The 23,807-nt window shown below is 34.8% G+C and overlaps 1 protein-coding gene and 1 pseudogene across 1 annotated transcript; both read left to right on the top strand.

Moving 5' to 3' along the window:
- The first annotated feature begins 3,731 nt into the window (after nt 1-3,731).
- Nucleotides 3,732-6,228, top strand: LOC124938927 (annotated as a pseudogene).
- An 8,497-nt stretch (nt 6,229-14,725) lies between these two features.
- Nucleotides 14,726-22,217, top strand: LOC124938925 (L-type lectin-domain containing receptor kinase V.9-like). Its single transcript, XM_047479447.1, has 4 exons — nt 14,726-15,385; nt 21,070-21,127; nt 21,653-21,750; nt 22,092-22,217. Exons 1-4 carry the CDS (start codon nt 14,726-14,728, stop codon nt 22,215-22,217), a joined length of 942 nt encoding a protein of 313 aa, XP_047335403.1.
- The last annotated feature ends 1,590 nt before the right edge of the window (nt 22,218-23,807 follow it).

Genomic DNA, 23,807 nt, shown 5'->3' with positions numbered 1-23,807 from the left:
TATGGAGGCAGGAAGTCCATGAAGGCGATACACATCCCTGAAATAAAGCTGTGCAACAGCCACAGCATCAGAGGTTTTCTTGCAGGGAATGAAATGAACCATCTTCGAGAATCGGTCAACCACCACAAAAATCGAATCAGAACCACGCTGGGTACGTGGCAGCCCAAGGACAAAATCCAGTTTGCTAAACACAGAAGCACCACCCAACTGATCCAACAAGTCATCCAACCGGGGAATAGGAAACCGATAACGCACTGTAATCTTGTTGATAGCACGACTATCAATGCACATACGCCAAGACCCATCCTTTTTTGGGGTAAGAAGGGCCGGGACAGCACAGGGACTAAGGCTCTCTCGAATGTGTCCCTTAGCCAGCAAGTCCTCCACCTGTCTACGCAACTCGTCATGTTCTTTGGGACTCATGCGGTAATGAGGACGGTTGGGTAGGGCAGCACCTGGAACCAAGTCAATGTGATGTTGGATATCACGCAAAGGAGGCAAGGCACAAGGCAGATTCTCAGGAAAAACATCTGCAAACTCCTGTAACAGCGGCTGCACTAGAATAGGAACCTCAGAACTAGCACCACAGGTAATCAGCGAACAAAATAGAGCAAACACCATGCCAGATTCAACCATGGCGGTCTGAAAAGGACCCCGAGACAACAAGGTGGCAGGGGGGACGCATGATGAGTGGGGGCAGCACCCTTCTTGGGCTGATTTGGCATCAACACAATCTTGACTCAGCCAGGACAGGCGATAAGGCTTGGGGTGAGGTTCAGTGGACAGACCCAGCTTCGAAACTGCAACCTCAGAAATCACATTCTCACAACTCCCAACATCAATGATGAAGGTGCAAACTTTGCCACCGATGGTACAAGTGGAATGGAACAGATTATTGCGTAACCACTCGTTGTCAGGAGCACGAGGGGTTAAACATGATCGACGAATCACCAAAAGGGGGCCAACATCACCAGAAACATACTCCTCCGCTGCCTCATCATCATAAACATCATACACTGGGGCTGAATCTGAAGGAAGAGCAGAGTCAGGATCATCCACCTCAGTAAAAAGACCACGATTGGTGGACTTTGGGTTGCGACACTCTGCTTGGCGATGGCCAACTTCACCACAATTGAAACAACGCAAGCCACCGGGACGTCCCTGCGGGGGGGCTGTAGTGCTGCGAGGGGGGGCTGGGGTGGGATGGGCCGGCTGGGAAGAAGAACCAATGCCACTAGTGGGGACAACCTGTTTTCCAAAGCTACCCGAACCGCGCCTGGCTAGCTGTTTCTCAGCCTGTGAAGCACGCTGATGTGCCTCAGAAACAGTCAAGGAATCAAACATATTCAAAATATCCTGCAACTGGAGGCGAAGGCCACCAATATAGCGAGAAACCAACTGGAGAGGGGACTCAGACAGGTCAACACGAGCCACAAAGGTGTAAAACTCAGTGGAATAGTCATCCACGGAACGAGAACCCTGACGAAGATTCTGGAACCGCTGGTACAGGTTACGTTCGTAATTATATGGTAGAAACGCAGCCCTAATATGCTTCCTGAATTTGTCCCAATTCGTGAGCTTTGCCTTACCATGACGAACACGTGTCTGTTTCAACTGCTGCCACCATGCTTGTGCACGACCATGTAAGCGGATCGTAACAAGGGGTACACGACGATCTGCAGGAACTTTCTTGAAATCCAGAATCTCTTCAACCTGAGAAAGCCAATCAATAAACTCTTCCGGTGGTAGACTACCATCGAACTTAGGAATGTCCACCCTGAAAGCCTGCTCCCAGCGATGATTGGGGCGTTCAGGGGATCGATTCCGAAGACCACCGAGAGGGTTTTCATCTGTCATCGTAACATCATCTTCAGGGTGGTGCATGTGCATAGATGCATCCATCCGTTGCGTCAACAATTCAACCTGCCGCCTCAAATCGTCGTTATCACGGCGAAACTCAGCGTTTTCACGTCGCAACTCAGCAAGGTCACCATCATCAGCACCAGGGGTAGGGTTGCGCGGCTGTCTTCGGGGCGGCATACCTCAGGGTCGACTGGAAACTGATACCAACTGATGCAGCGTGCGTGGCTAGGATGAACCTTTATCAAGATTCGTTGATTCTTACGAATACCGAACGTTGATAGATATTGAGGAAACCTCGTTTTCTGATTAATAATCTTCCCATAACAAAGTGTTTTAAGATTCTTTAAATACTCAAACCCTAGCTTGCAAAAGAAATAAACAACTTTTAATAAATTGCAAAAAACACCCGAAACTAATAAAAATGCGATTTTGAGCCCCTAAACGTCGTCAGATGGCCTTAAACCATCATACCTCATGGCAAAGCCATGACTTCTTCACAGCACCACGTTTCCACCCGAAAAACACTAGGCAATCGTCGAAATCTGACACTTGCGAGATATTTTCGGATGCTACAACTTTCGCATAAACGCCTCTTCGACTCGCACCGCATCATCTGGAAACCCTACATGTTTGCGTGTGTTTGAAAAATAAAATGTCTTTTTTCTCCAAGTTGAGTTAAAAATGATCTAGTTGTAGAATGATTTGATGTATGATGTCAAATGTTATCTATCATTCTCTTGAAACGATGGAGATTTAAACCTTCAATGTCTTGCAAAGGTGTTAACTAAAATTGTGCTTATCATGACAAGAGAAAAATTAAAAATTGAACTTAGGAATAAGCTTTTTAAAGAAATTAATTTATAATGAGTTGAATAGTAATATATTATAAAAATCAAAATTTGCCTTTTGGAAAGGTCCATAGGACAGAAAAAAAAAAAAATCTAAAATGTCCTATTTGTGAATGATGACGTGTCAAACAATTAGAATTTTAATGGCGATGTTATTGCTTATATAAATTTTAATTTTACCTATCTAAAATAGTTAGTCTAAAGAGTACTAGGGCGGATAAAATATTAGAAAAATTACCGAAACTATTGATGAAAGAAGAAGAAATAAACGAAGAACAAATTCATATAATCACTGGAAAACATACAATCCCGATAAAGAAACTAGCATATAAAACTTAGCAAAAATATATCTAAGAGATGAATGTTACATTTTATTAGTTGTACACTTGTACTAAAATAAACATGCTTGTAATTGATGACCAAATCTATGAGATTTCACAATACTCTAATAAACAATTACATAGTAATTCATCTCTCATAATGTATTATGAATACATTGTAAAAAAAAGGCAACACAGAGAAAGTTGTTGAAGAAGGTAAAAGATCACTTTGATCACAAATTTTTCACCAATAAAATTGTCACTTAATTGAAACAAAACAATGAATTTTTTTTTATGAATAGCTATAAGTTAAAAAAAATCATTATTTACCTTTCACGTATATTAAAAATATATTTTATAACCATTTAAAACTACTTTGTTATAAAACAAATTCGTTTAAATTTAATAATAAATAAATTACATTAGTGGCGCATAAATAATTTATACCGATACTAATATAAGTGCCGCCAAATCTTTGCCTACTCCACGCACGTATTGCGACACTTTATATTTCGTCGGTAATAATATTAGCGACGGATAATTCAGATTTTCAACGTCATTTAATATCTTTAATTAGGGATTCAATAATATGAATTAAATCTTGTTTGGGGGAATGTCTGTGTGGGGTGGTTCGGTTTAAGGATGCTTTGGCTTTAAGAAAGTAACAAAAAAAAATATCCAACTGCGAGACAAAAACAAAATGTATCTTCTTGATCTTCTTCAAGTAGTCTCTGTTATTGTATGCCTCTCATCCATCATCGACACACAAGCTAACACCGATTTCACTTTCAATGGTTTCCGATCCACCAACCTAACCATGGATGGTGATGCCGAGAATAATACTGATGGGATTTTGTTCCTAACCAACCGCACAGAACAGACAAGTGGGCACGCATTTTACCCAAACCCGATCATTTTCAAGAACTCAACAAATGACTCTGCCATCTCCTTCTCCACTTCCTTTGTTTTCGGGATAATACCCGATAACCAAACCGGTGGTCATGGAATCTCCTTTGTCATAGCTCCTCAACCGGGATTGCCAGGATCAGTTGCCAACAGTTTCATGGGTCTTTTCAACTTGACGGATATGAACACTAACGGCACCAATCATGTTATAGCTGTCGAGTTTGACACAGTATTGAGCCCTGAATTTAACGATATCAATAACAATCATGTTGGCATTGATATCGACAGCCTTATCTCCGTAATATCAAAGCCGGTGGGGTATTCCTTGGCAAACAACGGCACATTTCAGAACCTGACCCTGATTAGCAATGAATCTAGGCAGGTTTGGATCGAATATGATGGTGTTAAGAAACAAATGAACGTAACAGTGGCCCCAATCAATCTGGGAAAACCGTCTCTACCGCTTCTGTCTCTAAGTAAAGACCTGTCTCAGTACATAAATCCCAATATGTATGTCGGGTTCGCAGCAGCAACCGGTACGCTTTTTAACCAACATTATTTGCTTGGCTGGAGCTTCAAGGTTAATGGACAAGATAACGAGCTTGATCTCTCTCTGTTTCCAAAGACTCCTACAAATAATAATACTATCCCACCCATGATTCCTCCAACAGTGCCTCCCCTGTCTCCTCCGACAAAGCCATCCCTGTCTCCTCCAACAGATTCTCCTCCGAGAGAGTCATCCAAGTTTCCGGAAAGAAAGTTTTTGATAATAGGGATGCCTTCAATTTTGGGTTTTGTTCTATTAATAACCATTATAGTACCATCTATGATTTACTATTTAAAAAAAAAAGAAAAAGTTTGCGGAGGAAATGGAGGATTGGGAGCTCGACTATGGGCCTCATCGATTCAAATACAAAGATCCATACATTGCCACTAATGGATTTAGCGACAAAGAATTGTTGGGTACCGGTACAATTACTTCCTTTCTTTGTTTTTTTTGCGTAGAATACTTTCATACATAAATATATAGGATCAAGTTCAAGAGTAATTGTCGATCGGATTAGTTCAATTATTTTAGTAGATGAATTTGTATTATATTAAGACGCTATATCCAATGTTTTGAATGAACTAAAGAAAAAGAAAAAGAGTATGTTTATATTATTAGAATTAGTCTAGTATTTGTTTGATATTAAGATAGTCTTAATTTGAACCTTATATTAATATTTGGACAAATATAGATGTGGGTATGAATATTAAATTTAGTTTGAAGATAACTTAAGGTAATTTTAAATTTTAACATATAATTATGTACAGGTGGATTTGGACAAGTATACAAAGGGATTCTACCAGGTTCAAAAATGGAGGTTGCAGTGAAGAGAATGTCTCAAGAATCATGGCAAGGTATGAGAGAATTCGTGGCGGAAATTGTAAGCATTGGCCGTCTTCGCCACCGTAATTTGGTCCAACTAATTGGATATTGTCGACGGAAAAAAGAGTTATTATTGGTATATGAGTATATGTCGGGCGGAAGTCTAGACAATCTACTTTATAACAGACCAGATCTCACTCTAAATTGGAGCCAGCGTTTTATGATCATTAAAGGTGTAGCCTCGGGTCTTTTCTATCTACACGAAGGATGGGAACAAGTTGTTATCCATAGAGACGTTAAGGCTAGTAATGTCTTATTAGACAACGAATTAAATGGAAAATTGGGTGATTTTGGGTTGGCCCGATTACATGACCACGGGTCTGATCCTCATACCACCCAAGTTGTTGGTACATTGGGTTATCTTGCCCCAGAACAGATGTGGACAGGAAAGGTGACTGAAGCCACTGATGTCTTTGCTTTCGGTGCATTTTTGTTGGAAGTTGCGTGTGGAAGGAAACCAGTTGTGATGAAAGAAGAACGGTTCATTTTGATAGAATGGGTGTTCCGTTTTATGTTAAAGGGTTTGATTTTTAATGCGGTTGATCCAAAATTAGGCGGTGAATTTGATTTTGAGGAGGCGGAATTGGTAATGAAGCTCGGTTTACTTTGCTCGAATGTGAACCCGTCGGCTAGGCCTACTATGAGACAAGTGGTGGAGTATTTAGAGAAACATGTTATCATGCCGGAACTCTCATCATTTGGGATAACCATTTCGTCCTTGACCTTTCCTCATAGAGAAGAAATCAATGAAGACTTGTATCCATCAACTTCAACTAGCAAACAAACATTTGATACATCATTTATGGTTGAATCACATCTCTCGGGAGGTTGATGATTTTTATTTACTTTCTTTGTAATATTATTATTGTTACACTTTTGGAAACCTCATTATGTGTGTCTCTGAGCTGATTGATGGTTGATAGAGGGTAGCTTCTAGTGTTTTAGTGATGATGAATAGGATTTGGATTAATTTTGTTGTAAGAGTTTGAGATATTTTTTGATTTATTGTTACAAATTGTTGTATAGTTGGTTGTTTTTTACCTTTTAGATCATTTTGTTTGATGATAAATGTGATTTCCTTTTTTTTATTTCTTTTTAATTTGAAAAATTATTAGTTTTTTTATTGTAACTTCCAAAAACGTATAAGTGACTTAAGTCATTCAATGACCGTGAACAAATGACTAAAACTTAAGCACCAATAATTGTGACACCACTTGAAAAATGACATTTTCTTATCTATTGACTTAATTTGTTAAACATTTTATCATTTTTGTTGTAATATATGACTCAACACCAGAACAACATAGTATTTGAACATGGAATTAGTTGCTAAAATAAGTTGAGTGATCTTAGATAGTGGCAATAATCTTGTGGTTCAAGAAAAAAACGATCATACCAAAATAAAAGACCATACAACAAAGTGCAAGCAAAATACAAGGAATAAAAATGAGCTAAAAGCACATTGTAATATTCTAAGACTCAAATAATCCATATTATTTCACGCATATTTTCATCCTGTTCTAAGACTCAAATAATCCAAATTATTTCACGCATATTTTCATCCTTATTAGTTCACACCTTGCATAGGAGAAATCAGTTGCTATTTGAATGTAGACAAGAAAGTAATAGTTTCAATGTTTGTTGAAATTATTGAACATGTTCTTTCGGGGTGGGCACCATGTTAGACTTATTTTGCCGGTTTTGTGCATGGATTTATTATTTTGTCTTGTATTTTTTTTTTATTAGTTTTTGTTGGGTTTTGCAACAGCAAAACTACGGATCTTCTTAGAAATCAAACCTGTAACAAATTAGTTTACAAATCGTCTATGACGAACAACAAATTTATCAAGAACTGAAATAGCCAAAGAAATAAACGACAACACAATATACGTGGTTCGGTCAAAATTTATTTACGTCCACGGGAGGGATAAGTTTCACTAAATTAAACAAATGTCAATAGTAGAAACTTACATGCTTTGCTCTCAAATAAAAGAAGTGATTACACTAGGAATGAATTGAATCATCCACAATCAAAAACTCCCCAACCTCTCACTCTGGATCAGCCAGAGAACAAGAATAAGTAGAAAAACCATAGACCCGTTCACTCTCTCTCTCAACCTTACTGTGTTATGAGAAAAATACCCAAAAAAAAATATTTATACTCTAGCCCGTTTTCATAACAGAAAACCCTGACCCGTTTACCCAAAATTTAAAACCCGTCCGCAATGGCAAGAAACACCGCAACAGTGTTGTCATATCTGCGTAATGTCTCCTTTTATTATATTTTTTAGACCCTTTAATAAAGAACATTCTTTGGCTATTTTTTTGGGCAAGATAATATCTGTGTACTCTTTGGGATTGAAAATTCATCACAAGAGTTGATACATGCCAAAATGGAATGATAATGTTTTAACACTATTTCATAATTAGAATCACAGAAGAAAGATGGTTTGCACTAGTTTAAACAATTGACATGATTAATTGTCATGGAAGTTTTCAAAGTGAAGAATGGTGTCAATTGTTGCTGATATTCATCAATCTCTTCCAAGAATGGAGATTTTAACATTTAATGACTTCCAAGAGGTGTTTAGAAAGTATATTCAATTGGATGGGGAATATTTGACTTGTTAATATTTTATGTAACTCTTATCTATAACAAGTGGAGATTATCTTTAATGGCTCATTGTCACTTAAATGAATAAAATTGTGCTGGTCATGACAAGAAAAAACATTAATAAATTTAACTTACAAGTATAAGCTTTTAAATAAACAAAATTTATAATGATTTGAATACTTATGGATAAAACTTACATCTTCAATGGAGCACAATTTACAGGTATTCTAAAAATGATATGTGCAAGAAAACATAATCAATTATGTATAGTCAATGTCACATATGAGAAGCCTTGAGATTTTGGGGCCTATTCAAATTTAAATTTTAGGCCCTAAAATAGTAATTTTTTTAAATTTTAATTAATAAAATAAAATATAAATAAATAATATTGTTAGAGTTTGTGGCCCGAATTCTTGTTGGGTCAGCGGGCTTTGCCCGCACTATATGGACCTGTAGTCTTAATGGGTTTGCCCCTTTTAATTTACATCATATTCTAGGGTTAAACAATATATAGAGGTTGCGGCCGTCTTTTCTCTTTAAGAACAGTTTTTTTACGTTGTCCACCAAAAAAAATTCTGTACAATCTTCGTTATAGTGAAATCTTCTCTTCTGCCCGTGGTTTTTCACCCGTAAAGGGTTTTCCACGTAATCTTGGTGTTCGTTCTTCTTTATCGCTTTTATTCTCTTTTATTGTGGTTTGGATTCTAACAAATTGGTATCAGAGCCAAATTTGTTTGTTTTATTTTTTGGTCATGACCACGATGAAATACGACATTCCGCTGCTGGATCGTAACACCAGATTTGCGTTATGGCAAGTGAAGATGCGAGCTATTTTGGCACAGATGGATCTGGAAGATGCGCTATATGGCGCTGACAAGATGCCGTCTTCGTGGACTGATGAAGAGAAGCAACGAGCAGATCGTAAGGCTCTATCGCAGATTTATCTGCATCTGTCGAATCAGATTCTTCAAGACTGTTTGAAGGAAAAAACAGCTGCTGCACTCTGGCTAAGATTGGAGCAATTATGCATGACGAAAACGCTGACTAACAAGCTACACTTGAAGCAACGCTTGTATTCCCAACGTATGTCTGACGGTACGTCTTTAGAAAATCATTTAACTGTTTTTAAAGAAATAGTCTCTGATTTGGAATCTATGGAGGTTAAGTACGATGAAGAAGATTTAGGGCTCATATTATTGTGTTCACTACCTCCTTCGTATGCTAATTTTAGAGATACCATTCTCTATAGTCGTGAGACTTTGACTCTAGATGAGGTTTATGATGCACTCTTCTCGAAAGAGAAGATGCATAAACTTGTTGGTTCAGATAATATGGCTGAAGGCCTTGTTGCACGAGGCAGACAGCAGGAGAGGTATTCTAGCAGCAATAACCGTGGCAGGTCAAAATCCAAGAACAGAGATAAGACGTGTAGGTACTGCAAGAAGAAAGGTCATATTGTTGTTGAGTGTTATAAGTTACAGAATAAAAATAAGAGGGCTGGTGAGGATCATAAGAGCAATCAACCAGAGAAATATGGCGAAGCTGATGTTGCTGAAAAGTACAATGATGGAGAACTCCTCGTTACGTCTGATATTGATTCGAAACAGAGCGACGAATGGATTCTTGATTCTGGATGCACGTTTCATATGTGTCCTAATCGGGACTGGTTCTCTACATATGAAGTGGTCTCTAGAGGTACCGTTGTGATGGGTAATAATGCATCTTGCAGAATTGCTGGTATTGGTACGGTTAGAGTTAAGATGTTTGATGGCACTGTTCGAACACTTGGTGATGTAAGGCACGTTCCTGACATGAAGAGAAATCTGATCTCATTGAGTATTCTTGATTCTAAAGGGTACAAATACACTGGTGAAGGTGGAGTTGTGAAGGTCAGCAAGGGGTCTCTTGTTGTGATGAAGGGACTCAAGAAAACTGCCAATTTATATGTTCTGCAAGGCTCTACGATTACAGGTGATGTTGCTGTTGCTAGTTCGTCTTTGTCTGATTCTGATGCAACAAGATTATGGCACATGCGTCTAGGTCACATGAGTGAGAATGGCATGGTCGAATTGAACAAGAGAGGGCTTCTTGATGTGCAGGGTATTACGAAGCTGAAGTTTTGTGAACACTGCGTTTTTGGTAAACAGAAAAGAGTTAGGTTCTCGGCTGGTATTCATAATACGAAGGGGACACTAGACTACATTCATTCTGATTTGTGGGGGCCTTCTAGAGTACCATCTAAAGGTGGTGCGTTCTATATGTTGACTATTATAGATGATTTCTCCAGGAAGGTTTGGGCATTCTTTTTGAAACAAAAGAGTGACGTGTTTTCTACCTTTAAAGAGTGGAAGTTAATGATTGAGAAGCAGACAGGGAGGCAAGTGAAGCATCTCCGAACTGATAATGGTTTGGAGTTTTGTTCTAATGAGTTTAATACTTTATGTAGAACTGAAGGTATTGTGAGGCATCATACAATTCGACATAATCCTCAACAGAATGGAGTTGCAGAGAGGATGAATAGGACTTTGATGGAGAAGGTGCGTTGTATGCGCCTTAATGCTGGGCTACCGATGTCGTTTTGGGCTGAGACCGCTGCGTATGCATGTCATCTCGTTAATCGCTCTCCTTCGACTGCTATTGATAAGAAAACTCCACAAGAGGTATGGACTGGTTCTCCTGCTAGTTATTCTGATTTAAAAATTTTCGGATGTCCTGCGTATGCTCATGTGGATAATGGGAAGTTAGAGCCTCGTTCGGTGAAGTGTGTGTTCATAGGATTCAAGCAAGGTGTGAAGGGATATAAGTTGTGGTGTCCTGAGACTAATAAAGTCATCATCAGTAGAGATGTTGTTTTTGATGAGACTAGCATGCTTCAGGGGTCTCCATCTTCAACTCCCTCCGAGGGAAATCAACAGAAGTCAAGTATTGAGGTGGAGCTGGAGATTGGGTTGAAACCTACACCAGAGCAAATTCCAGGGCCTATTCCAGTTTCTATGGATGGTGCTAGCTCCTCAGAAGCACCTCCACAATATTCAATTGCTAAAAATAGGGCTCGTAGAGAAATTAGACGCCCTCAGAGATATGCAGAGGCTGATTTAGTTGCGTATGCATTAAATGTGGCTGAAGATATTGATTTAGAAGAAGAACCTGTGACATATTCAGAGGCGATTACCTGCGAAAACTCTGATATGTGGATGATCGCTATGCAGGAAGAGATAGAATCGCTTCACAAGAACGCTACATGGGATCTAGTGAAGTTACCAAAGAACAAGAAGGTTGTTCGCTGCAAATGGGTGTTTAAGAGAAAGGAAGGTACGATGGGAGTTGAAGAAGCCAGGTATAAAGCCAGGCTTGTTGCAAAAGGATATAGTCAAACTCCAGGTATTGATTTTACTGATGTATTTTCTCCAGTTGTGAAACATAGTTCTATTCGGGCTTTACTAGGTATTGTGGCATACCACGATCTTGAGCTTGAGCAGTTAGATGTAAAAACTGCATTCTTACACGGAGAACTTGAGGAAGACATCTACATGCATCAACCAGAGGGATTCGTAGCCTTAGGAAAGGAGGACTATGTATGTCAGCTGAAAAAGTCTCTTTATGGTTTGAAACAGTCACCGAGGCAATGGTACAAGAGATTTGATACATTTATGACCACTCATGATTTCAGGAGGAGCAATTACGATAGTTGTGTCTACATTAAAGTATGTGATGATGGGTCGTTCGTTTACCTGTTGTTGTATGTTGACGATATGTTAATTGCCGCTAAAGATCAGAGAGAGGTCAGAAAGGTGAAAGCACAGTTGGGTGGCGAGTTTGAGATGAAAGATTTAGGTGCAGCAAAGAAGATGCTTGGAATGGAGATTCTTAGAGATCGACCGGCTGGTAAATTGTACATAAGTCAAAAGAGGTACATCGAGAAAGTCCTTAGTAGGTTTAACATGCAAAGTGCCAAGCCGGTAAGTACTCCACTAGCTGCTCATTTTAGACTTTCGTCTTCTTTGTCACCACAGTCAGATAGTGATGATGATTATATGTCGCGAGTGCCATACTCTAGTGCCGTTGGCTCCCTTATGTATGCTATGGTTTGTTCACGACCTGACTTAGCATATGCAGTTAGTGTTGTTAGTAGATATATGGCAAACCCTGGTAAGGAACATTGGAAAGCAGTTCAGTGGATTCTCAGATACTTATGTGGTTCTACTGATGTTTGTTTACAGTTTGGGAAAAATAGAGATGGAGTTGTCGGTTACGTTGATTCAGATTACGCTGGAGATCTTGATAAGAGAAAATCATTGTCTGGTTACATTTTTGTGTTGGTGGTTGCGCTATTAGCTGGAAGGCTATGTTGCAGGCTACAGTTGCTTTGTCTACTACAGAGGCAGAGTACATGGCGATTACAGAAGCTTGCAAAGAAGCAATTTGGATGAAAGGCTTATTTGGCGAACTTAGTAATGATTTGCAGATTTCTACAATATTTTGTGATAGCCAGAGTGCTATTTTTCTGACAAAGGATCAGATGTTTCACGAGAGGACTAAGCACATTGATGTACGGTATCATTTTGTGCGTGATGTGATTGCTCGTGGTGATATTGTTGTGAGCAAGGTGAGTACACACAATAATCCTGCAGATATGATGACCAAGTCACTTCCTATTACCAAGTTTGAGCATTGCTTGAACCTGGTTGGTCTTCATTGCTGAGTTATGCCCTTAGGGGCTTTGGTGGAAGAGGTTTGATTTTGTGGTTATGCTATCAAAGATTGGAATTCGTTTCAAGGTGGAGATTGTTAGAGTTTGTGGCCCGAATTCTTGTTGGGTCAGCGGGCTTTGCCCGCACTATATGGACCTGTAGTCTTAATGGGTTTGCCCCTTTTAATTTACATCATATTCTAGGGTTAAACAATATATAGAGGTTGCGGCCGTCTTTTCTCTTTAAGAACAGTTTTTTTACGTTGTCCACCAAAAAAAATTCTGTACAATCTTCGTTATAGTGAAATCTTCTCTTCTGCCCGTGGTTTTTCACCCGTAAAGGCTTTTCCACGTAATCTTGGTGTTCGTTCTTCTTTATCGCTTTTATTCTCTTTTATTGTGGTTTGGATTCTAACAAATATATTATAATATGATACTAAAAATGAGATAAAAAATTTATTTTTATAATATATATTTAATATTAAAGAAGAAAAAAGAGGAAAAAAAAATATTAATAATATAATATTATTAAATATAAAAAATAGGGACCCTATAAAAGTGGGCTCTATGCAAGTGTCTTATCCAGGACCAGCCCTGGTTGTAAAGCTCACGATTTCATCACTTACTTTCATGTACTCTGTCAAGTGGTTGTCTTGCCAGAGACCATCATGAGTTGTTAGGTTGTCTGGTTCAATCTTGTTTCGTGGGTTTTCACAAATAATTATTATATCATAACCGTAAAATCACTAATTTATTGACCAGTAGCGACAGAATTATCGACGGTTGAATTATCTGTCGCTATTGTCAAATTTAAATGATAAATAGAATAAGGATGAAAATGTGACGAAAATAATCGTCACTATTACATAAAATACCGTCGTTAAAATTCAATAGCAACAGTTGTTGGACCCGTTACTGTATCATTCGTCGCCTTTATTCCAAAACATTGATAAATATTTAGTTTTTTTGATTTTTTTTTTATCAAAAATTAGCCGGTAATTTTTATTTCTTTTTAAAATATTCAATTATTAAATTTATCCATCAAAATGTTAAATTATTCTTATTTACTTTTATAATAATTTATTTAATTAAAAACTCAAATAATTTAATAAGAATATATTTGACAATTATTTAAACTAGTTTAAATAAGTTATAATTTTTAGTCATTCCATTAATTTTTTTTTTTTAAAATCAAATCGTTGACACAAAACATTAATTTTTTAATGTGTTGTATGTAATATAAAAATCAGGGTGGAATTTTACAACATGAAATGACATATTAAAGTTTAAATAGTGAAAGTCTCCACATATTAATTCAAATAAACCAAAACTCAATTATAAATGAGTTCTTCAATCAAATATTTATTATCAAATCCATCATCAAAGTCCTAAATCCCATAGTATACAACTAGAGAAAAACATATTTATTTCAAAAATTATAAAAGATCAATGGTGGTACACATGCCCGAATCCGTACCTTATTTAAAATACTCGAACTCGACTATCGGGTAACCACTGGTATCGAACATACGGGCACCCATTGTCATCTCTAATATCAATCTTCGAAGTTGTTTGATCGTCAAGAACTTTTATCGTTGATTTGGTTGTCTTAGAGACTACAATGTGAAGATAGAAATATTCAAGATAATTTAGAGAAGAACATACTTTAAAAAATCAGAACTATTAAGCCCTAAAAAATAATAATTATTACCAAATCCATCATAAAAAAATATACAACTAGTGCATTACATATTTATTTCTCTCCTCAGCCCTTTGAGGTGGCTCAAATATTTATTTCTCTATTCACCTCTTTTGAAAGAACAAATAAAATGTCTCATCTTCTTCTTCTAATAGTCTTTGTAGTTATATACCATACATCCACCATCCACGCACAAGCTAACACCGATTTCACCTTCAATGGATTCCAATCCACCAACCTGACCTTGGATGGTGAAGCCAAAAACACTGATGGGATTTTGTACCTAACCAACCGCACACAGCAGAAAACTGGTCACGCTTTTTACCCAAACCCAATCATCTTCGAGAACTCAACAAATGACTGCCATCTCCTTCTCCACTTCCTTTGTTTTTGGGATTATACCCGATAACCAACCTGGTGGCCATGGAATATCCTTCGTCATAGCTCCTCAACCGGGATTGCCAGGAGCAATTGCCAACAGTTTCATGGGTCTTTTCAACCTGACGGATATGAACACTAACGACACCAACCACATTATAGCTGTCGAGTTTGACACAGTATTGAGCCCTGAATTTAACGATATCAATAACAATCATGTTGGGATTGATATCGGCAGCTTGGAATCTGTTTTGTCTAAGACAGCAGGGTATTACTTGGCAAACAAAGCCACATTTCAGGACCTGACCTTGATTAGCAATGAATCTAGGCAGGTTTGGATCGAATATGATGGTGTCAAGAAACAAATGAACGTAACCGTGGCCCCAATCAATCTGGGAAAACCGTCTCAACCGCTTCTGGTTCTAAATAAAGACCTGTCTCAGTACATAAATCCCAATATGTATGTCGGGTTCGCAGCAGCAACCGGTACACTTTTTAACCGACATTATTTGCTAGGCTGGAGCTTCAAGGTGAATGGCCAAGCTAACGAGCTTGATAATTCCAAGCTTCCAAGGCTCCCTACTAATGCAAATAAGAATAATAGCCCGACGCAGCTAATTTCTATGTCACTCTTGCTGGTTTGTATTTCTTGTTTATGTCATATATTTGGTTTTTTTGTTTGAATGCATGTGTATATGTGATATTCCCTTATATGTGGATTAATAAAAATATGTAGCATTTAAAATGATATCAATAATACAACCCCACTCATCCCCTTGTTCCAATCATAATTTGCACCCAATTACTGTTGTATAAGTGACAAAAATTAGTGTCTAAATAATCAAAGTTTACGATTTCCATTATTATTTATAAAGTGTTAAGTTAAATTACTTGACATAATTTTGATTACGAATGTTGTTATAGTTTCTTAAAGAAATGAAAAAAGAAAAAGTAATACCAATAATCCCTAAGAGTTGGTTGACATGTTTTTTTATACACACCCATTTGAATAGTTTAATGGATGTATTCCTTGCCTTGTTTGATTAAACAACTTAGCATATAAATTCATAGTTAAAATAATTAAATAGTTATGATTATTCAAGAGTTTGAAGCTTTCACTCTTTAATTTAATATTTATAAAGTTTTTTTTACAAGTATTAAATCGATTTGTTTTAGAGATTTTTAATATTTGATATAAAATAGTTTAGTGGATAAATTGGATACAGTGATTATTGGCGCCATTCTTTAAAAAAACCCCGAATCACAACGATAAAAATTTAAATAAAATAAATTTAATAAGAAAATAATAATAATATGTATTCAATGTTTAAAAATTTCTAATAAATTACGAATAATATATTAAAATAAAAAATAGAATACTCTCATTCCATATTTTATTCACTTCGATAAAACAACTTATCTTCTCACATATCTCATCACATATTTTTTCCGAATGAACCTCTAATCTCGTGATCTTACACTTTCACTTTGGTCAATCAAATATTTAATTTATATTTTTTAAGATTTAGTATTGTGACATCACACTTTGGTCAATCAAATATTTGATTCATATTTTTTAACCACTTTCAACCGGCCTATTATCTCTCGACAAATCACATATTAATCACACTTAGTTGAAAGATTGTACTTATTTTGTTATGTTGTAAGTTCGAAACATACATATAGAATTTTTAATTTTATTTTAAACGTTTAAAGTTTATGGGCGAGTCAACCCACAATCCGACCCAAATATCTATTTACTCTCACATATATATCCAAATTAACCATAGCTCTCGACCCAGAACACTTTGAAAATTAAGCATCATTATATATATATATATATATATATATATATATATTAGTTAGTTAAAATGTTAAACTTTGTTAGGATCGATGTCAACTATAGAGAGGGGGTTCTGAATATAGTTAACAATTTTCAACATTCAATTCGATGTTAATCTTGTGAGAGATTAAGATATTTTTCTATTCATCACAAATCTTCGCAAACTCTTGAACGGATTCAATTGCGGAACTTCTTGCTAGATTTGAAGCATCAAGAAAACGAATGCAAGGAGCGGAAATGAAATAACTAATAGAGTTTTATGGATGTTCGAAGATAAAAATCTTACGTCACCCTTCTTCTATTTCCAGAAGGTTTTTCAATAGAAGCCTTTGATTAGTATAGAACACTACACAAATCCGGTCAGATACACAGGACTTAACAACTGTCTGTTTCTAAACTCCTAGCTAACTCTCTGTTGAACAAAACAACCTCTATTCAACTTACAATACTGAGATTTCACACAGAAAGGACAATATATTGATTACAGAATGATCATAGAGAAAGTAAGCAATTCGCGCTTGAGCTTGAGAGTTGGAGAATTCAAGAACCGAGCAAGAGAGAGAGAGATTCATTTTTGTCCTTGGATCACCTTTTATACTAGAGAATCAGCAATGGTCGAATCTTCTTCTTTGAAACGTGTCGACTATCCTTTGGGTTTACGCCAGGTGTATGGGAAGGTACACAAGAATATATTCGTTGGATCGTGGCGTACCGAATTGTACTAGAGAATATTCTCTGGAACATGATGTACGGGAAGGTACAAAATGGACTAGAGGAATATAGAGTACGTGGCACTTGAGCAATTACAACTTGATAAGCAGACTAGGAAGACAACTGATAACGGACGCTATTTTTGGGTTGAGCAGAAGAGCGAAAGCTTCTTCAAATGGCTGCAATCCGATCCAAGTATTTATTTACTCTCACATATATATCCAAATTGACCACAACTCTCGACCCGATAATTCGGAGACTTTGAAAATTAAGCATAGTTATATATATATATATATATATATATATATATATATAGATATAGATAGATATAGATATATATAGATATAGATATATATATAGATATAGATATAGATATAGATATAGATATAGATATAGATATAGATATATATATATATATAGATATAGATATAGATATAGATATAGATATAGATATAGATATAGATATAGATATAGATATAGATATAGATATAGATATAGATATAGATATAGATATAGATATAGATATAGATATAGATATAGATATAGATATAGATATAGATATAGATATAGATATAGATATAGATATAGATATAGATATAGATATAGATATAGATATAGATATAGATATAGATATAGATATAGATATAGATATAGATATAGATATAGATATAGATATAGATATAGATATAGATATAGATATAGATATAGATATAGATATAGATATAGATATAGATATAGATATAGATATAGATATAGATATAGATATAGATATAGATATAGATATAGATATAGATATAGATATAGATATAGATATAGATATAGATATAGATATAGATATAGATATAGATATAGATATAGATATAGATATAGATATAGATATAGATATAGATATAGATATAGATATAGATATAGATATAGATATAGATATAGATATAGATATAGATATAGATATAGATATAGATATAGATATAGATATAGATATAGATATAGATATAGATATAGATATAGATATAGATATAGATATAGATATAGATATAGATATAGATATAGATATAGATATAGATATAGATATAGATATAGATATATATAGATATAGATATATATATATATATATAAATATATTAGCACTACACCAAAACATATTTTCAGCCACCTTTATATGCCAACGCATATTAAAGGTGGGTAAAAATTAAAAGAAAAAACTTTTACCAAACCTTATACAATCACCTTTGTTTTTTTTTATATAAATAACTTTGTTAAGAGCAAATAAATTAACTATTTTAAATTTTAATATTTTTGTATGTTTATTTATAAATTTTATAAATATTTTATTTTTTTATTTTAATTTTTTTTAAATTAAATTTGACTTAAAATTTTATTAACATTAAAATTTAATTATTATTTGTTATGTAACATAATTTTTAAATTTTTTATAATATTATTAATTTTTTTTTATTAATATATGTCTTTTATTTAATTATTATTTTATTAAATTAAAAGTAAAAAATAATATAAACTAAAAATAAATTAATTAGAACAAAAATTGAACTTATATATTTTTAAAAATTAGGAATTAGTGAGTAGAAAAATCCAATTCATTTTATGTGTAGAAAGACTACCCAAATCATTTTCTTTTTATGAATAGACGAATTCATCTAACCTAATCGTCTCAGCTCCGACTCTTCACACTCTTTTTATTTTGAATGTTTATAATTGTGCACGACGAAAGAGACGACTGACCGTGAATAAGAGAGTCATCGATCAGCCTGAATCGTATTAGGCCCGATGCACTACCTTTTGTTGCGTCTATCTGTGCTCTATGAGAGTTTGTCTTCTGCTTTTTTCGTCTCCACTTTTCGATTCTGAGATCCCCAATCAGACTTTATGAAGAAGAAGCTCGATACTCGTTTTCCTGCTGTGAGTTATCTCCCTCCCTCAATCTCCTTCGATTTCATTTTAATCGCTTTATTTTGTACCTATGGATAGAGATTGTGGCTTTGGTTTGCTCATACATGTGATTTTTAGATAAAGTAATTATCGCTTTATCTGATTTTTTACTTCCATCGCCTCTATTGTTTGATTGTTGTGAGGGTCTTGAATCAAGACAGACTATTGGGATTAGGGATGAGGTTATTAGTTCAACTGACTTGAACATAGGGTTTGGTTTGACTTTCTTGAAGATTGGAATTACGTTAAATTTTTTCTTGCTTATTTGACATCAATCAATCATGTGCGCATTATCATGAATCCATTTCTTCTACTTTGTGTGCTTTACGATAGTAGGCAGTAGTCGTTTCCTCATTTCCTTGTCCGCCTGACACTGCATGTAATAGATATATGTCTCTTCTTACTTTGGATTTCTTCACGAATCCTTCAATAGAGACTTCTCTAATACTAGCTAACAATCCTGGCTTTGCTGTATATTCCGTTTGATATACTGCAACTGACTTACCTAAGAGGTTACATTGCAGCATATCTATGTATGATGCTTGCTAGTTGCTACCATTACCTTTTTTTGGTCTACTTATGACAAATATGCAAGCCTTGAAGTGATTGCTTATTTATACTATTTGCTTTGGTGAGCGTATGTTAAGAACATATAGGAAAATAAAATGAACATTGTTTGGAGTGATTATTCTAGCGGTAGAACTATCCAAACTCGATTCATAGTTTTAGTTTAAGCATATGACATTGTCTTTAAAAATGTTGTGTATTTTATTACTTCATTAGGATTATGTTCGCAAGTAAAGCAGGGTCTCTCTTTAATCTCTCACTTGTGTGTCTTTCATCTATCTTTGCAAACTTATGGATGTATCTTATAATGATTCACATGCCTAGGATTTCTGAGGAGGCCACTTGCTAACATTGTTGTTGCTCTCATGGAACTTGCGTTCATTAATGGATTGTTTTATTTCTAGTTTATGCAAAATCAGTTTCAGGTAAATGTATTTTGAGACGAATTCCAAGCACGGAGCAGAACTGGAATATCTGCAGGAACTGGAATTTACCGTTTTTTAAACTAACTAGAATTGAAAGCATTGCAAACAGATAATTCATTTACGTTTTTAACTTTTATTCAGAATGTTACGACTTCAAAATCAATTTAGGCCTGTCTAGAATGATCTCTTAAACTCGTGGTTTTTTTTCCCGTTTTTGGGAATTTTTAATGAAATGACGCTAAGTCATTTTCCCAAAAAAAAAAAAAGTATTTTGAGACTCTGTATGTCCTTGTGTACAGTGAAATTGTTGAACGAAATTAAAGCTTTTTTGGGTTGGAGGGTGGTATATTCATGGGTAGGTGATGGCCCATGTGGAGACGGTGATTTTCCACCATGATCTGTAGTTAAATCTTCTGCACAGGGTGATTATAGAGTTGTCACAGAATTGTAAGTATCCACTTTTATTGGATATGATTGATAAGTTTCTTCAATACCCATGTGTAGGTGTGATACTATTTTTTCCTTGTTATCCTTAGTGCATTCCTACCCCCATGATAGTGAATATCATACGTGAGACAACATCCAAATGGTGGATTATTATCATCTTTAATCAAAATGAAAAAGTTCTTATATGAATGAAGAACTCTGCAAAATCTTAATGCATTATTTCTTGTATTAATAAACTCTTATTTAACTTGTTTCCCTTGATTTGTAGATGGTTCTATAATTTCTGATGTGCCAACAGTATTAAATGTAAGGCAGAGTGGCAGCAGAAACATGCATTTATCCTTGATATTATTATATGAATTGATGTTGAATCTTCAATTAGGTATCAGGTAATAAAATAGCGAGAGATGAAGGGCTCTCCAAGGACCTTAATTTCGAAGGTTTGATCCTTTATATTATTTTCCTCTTTTATTATGAGTCTATAGTGTTTATAATGGTAAGCAATGGAAATAGTTCTGTGAACTTTATGAGGTTATTGTTCTTGCAATGTCTGGAATTACATTCTTTTTTGGGACTACATTCACCTAGTTGAATCTTAATACAGGAAGTCATATTTGGGTCCTCTAATTTAGAAAAATTGATAGTATCAACTGAAGCAGTTCAGTCCATATATCATCTCAAATTACAACTTCTACTAATCTTAATGGAAACTCTAGACCTTAAAAGCCTCCTCCAAATGATTCATGATAAAAAGCCTTTTAGGTGATCATGACTATTTATTATGTTCTTGCATTTTCTTTATGGTTTCTTTTATGGTTTCTTTTATGGTTATGGTTCTTTTGTCTCGTGTTATCTCTTCCAGAAAAGAGGAAAATAGTATATTGATGGTATGATCTTCAGTGATATACTATATTTGGCTAAAATATTTATTACATATGATAATTACATGCCTAAAATTGTTGCAGGAAATGATCAACTTGGCTATCTTCGTCAAGCATTTGAAGTTGAATCCTTAAATTATTTTCTTGAAATTCTTGAATGTGAGATACTGAATGGTTTTGATGTGAGTTTCTTAGCTAATACTTTTTACTCTGCTCTCATTATTAGTTACTATATATCCTGAATGTTTCTTGGGTATGCTTTGCTCAAGACCACACCTTCATTATATGATTCTGTCTTGCCAACTATATACCCTTTGTTGGAAGCTTCTCATTTGCTTTATTCATTAGAGTGAAGTTGCAGGTTATCGAAGTGTTTTACGTCTCAACATTTATTGCATCTTATGAAATCAGTCTCGAGGTGATTGTTTGTTTATGCTTAGTATGTTTACAAATATATGGTGAATTATTTTATCTTTTATCTGTTTGTTCATTTTCCTTGGACCTATTTATCATTTCTCTGTAGTATGTGCAATCTGGGATGGTATTGTTGATTAGACGCTTGGCTCATGGTTTGTATCTTGATAGCTCTATAGAGGACGAGGACCTTGTCATTATTGACTTAGTTGAATGGTATCATTTAGCATGGTAATGATCTATGATTTTATTAGTTACTGAATATGTTTATGTTTCTTGACTTAGTATGAAAAGTTTTCATCTTACTTCCTTTTCTCTTCTATTTACATCTGAATCTCGTTTTCTTCGCCGCATGCTAGTAGTTTGATGGGCACTGGTGGATCACTGCAGTTTCAAAATCCAGGCTTGGATGAGCACATAGAAACTAACTCATGGTAAACTTAAACAATTATTGTTTCCATATCTATACAATTTATGTGTCTAATTTTTAAAGATCTGGTATTTTGTTAGATGATAGCTCTTTTTTTCCTACAAGGTAAATGTGGCTGTTTGATAAAAGCATATCGTCTAGTCACAATGGTCCTTTAATGATGCCAATGAGCATTGGTATACTATCAAGAATGTTAAAATGGTATTTCATTCTTTTCTAGTCAAAATGATAAATTTTTCCTTCTTCTTTCTATGATTATCTGCATTTTGAGTGTACTTATTTCTTACCTTACCTAATATCTGAATTATAGTTATTAATTTCAAGGGGAGGGGGAGGCTTACCAAAATTCGAAGTTAGGTAACAATTGCATTAGACTCCCTATGGGAGCTGTTTTATGGGTTGTGAATCACATTTCATCCAGTTCTTGAGGGGGTGTAAATGCCTCTTATAAGTCTTGATACATCATGTAGAGGAAAAGTCACTATAAATCCATCACTATTAGAAAATATTAATAGTGGCCCTATTTATGAACCTGTCCATAAAATAAGATCAATTAATATCCATGCTTTTTGAGATAAACACTTAATACTTTATTAAATTGACCATGATCTTTTACCTTCATGTCAACAAAAATTGGATGTTGTTTCTTCATGTTGGCCTGCTTCACTACACCTAATAGAAAAAGTGATACCCATTCATGCTTAAATTTACTACGGTTGGTATTTTTTCTGTGTGGGGTCTTTCCCAATGAAAAAACACAATGTGAAAGACATTATTTTTAATTAAATAATCCAAATCTTGTTTTTAACTTTATACTATTTGTTATTGGTTAGAAACTTAATTGTGAGGAAGACATGGGTTTATTTGTTGAGAATAGTGTATTTTAACTATTTATTTTTTCAATGTTTATATACAGGGTATATTGCGTTTTTAAGCTATCTATTTCTTGACAAAAGTGAGTAATTTTTTTTATTCTTAATTAGTATTATTGTTTTCAATAATGATAAGATGGCATGAAGATGGAAAATCACTAGGGAATACGAATGATTTGGTAAACATATTTGGATAATATGTTGTTAATGTTTGGAAATGAAGGGGACTATTCAGATGAACGATTCATCAATATCATCAATGCTTTTATCTTATCAATTTATCATTATTTTTATAGTATTTTAATATATAAATTTGTCTTTTAATTGATTTTTAAATATTATTAGAATTTGTAATATTAGTTAATGTTTTGTATAATATTGTAGAGCAAATTTAATGATTTTTTTGTTATGATTTAAAATGTAAATGGTAGAAAATGAAGTTATAAATGTCTTTTATTTTTAATAATTATGTAATTTAAAACAAATAAAAAAAAATTATTAAAACAATTCAAAAATAAAATAA

Source organism: Impatiens glandulifera, chromosome 5 (genome assembly GCF_907164915.1).
Source record: "Impatiens glandulifera chromosome 5, dImpGla2.1, whole genome shotgun sequence".
Taxonomy (NCBI): Eukaryota; Viridiplantae; Streptophyta; class Magnoliopsida; order Ericales; family Balsaminaceae; genus Impatiens; species Impatiens glandulifera.
The sequence above is the reverse complement of the archived record's forward strand: the minus strand, read 5'-3'. Positions and strand labels throughout refer to the sequence as shown.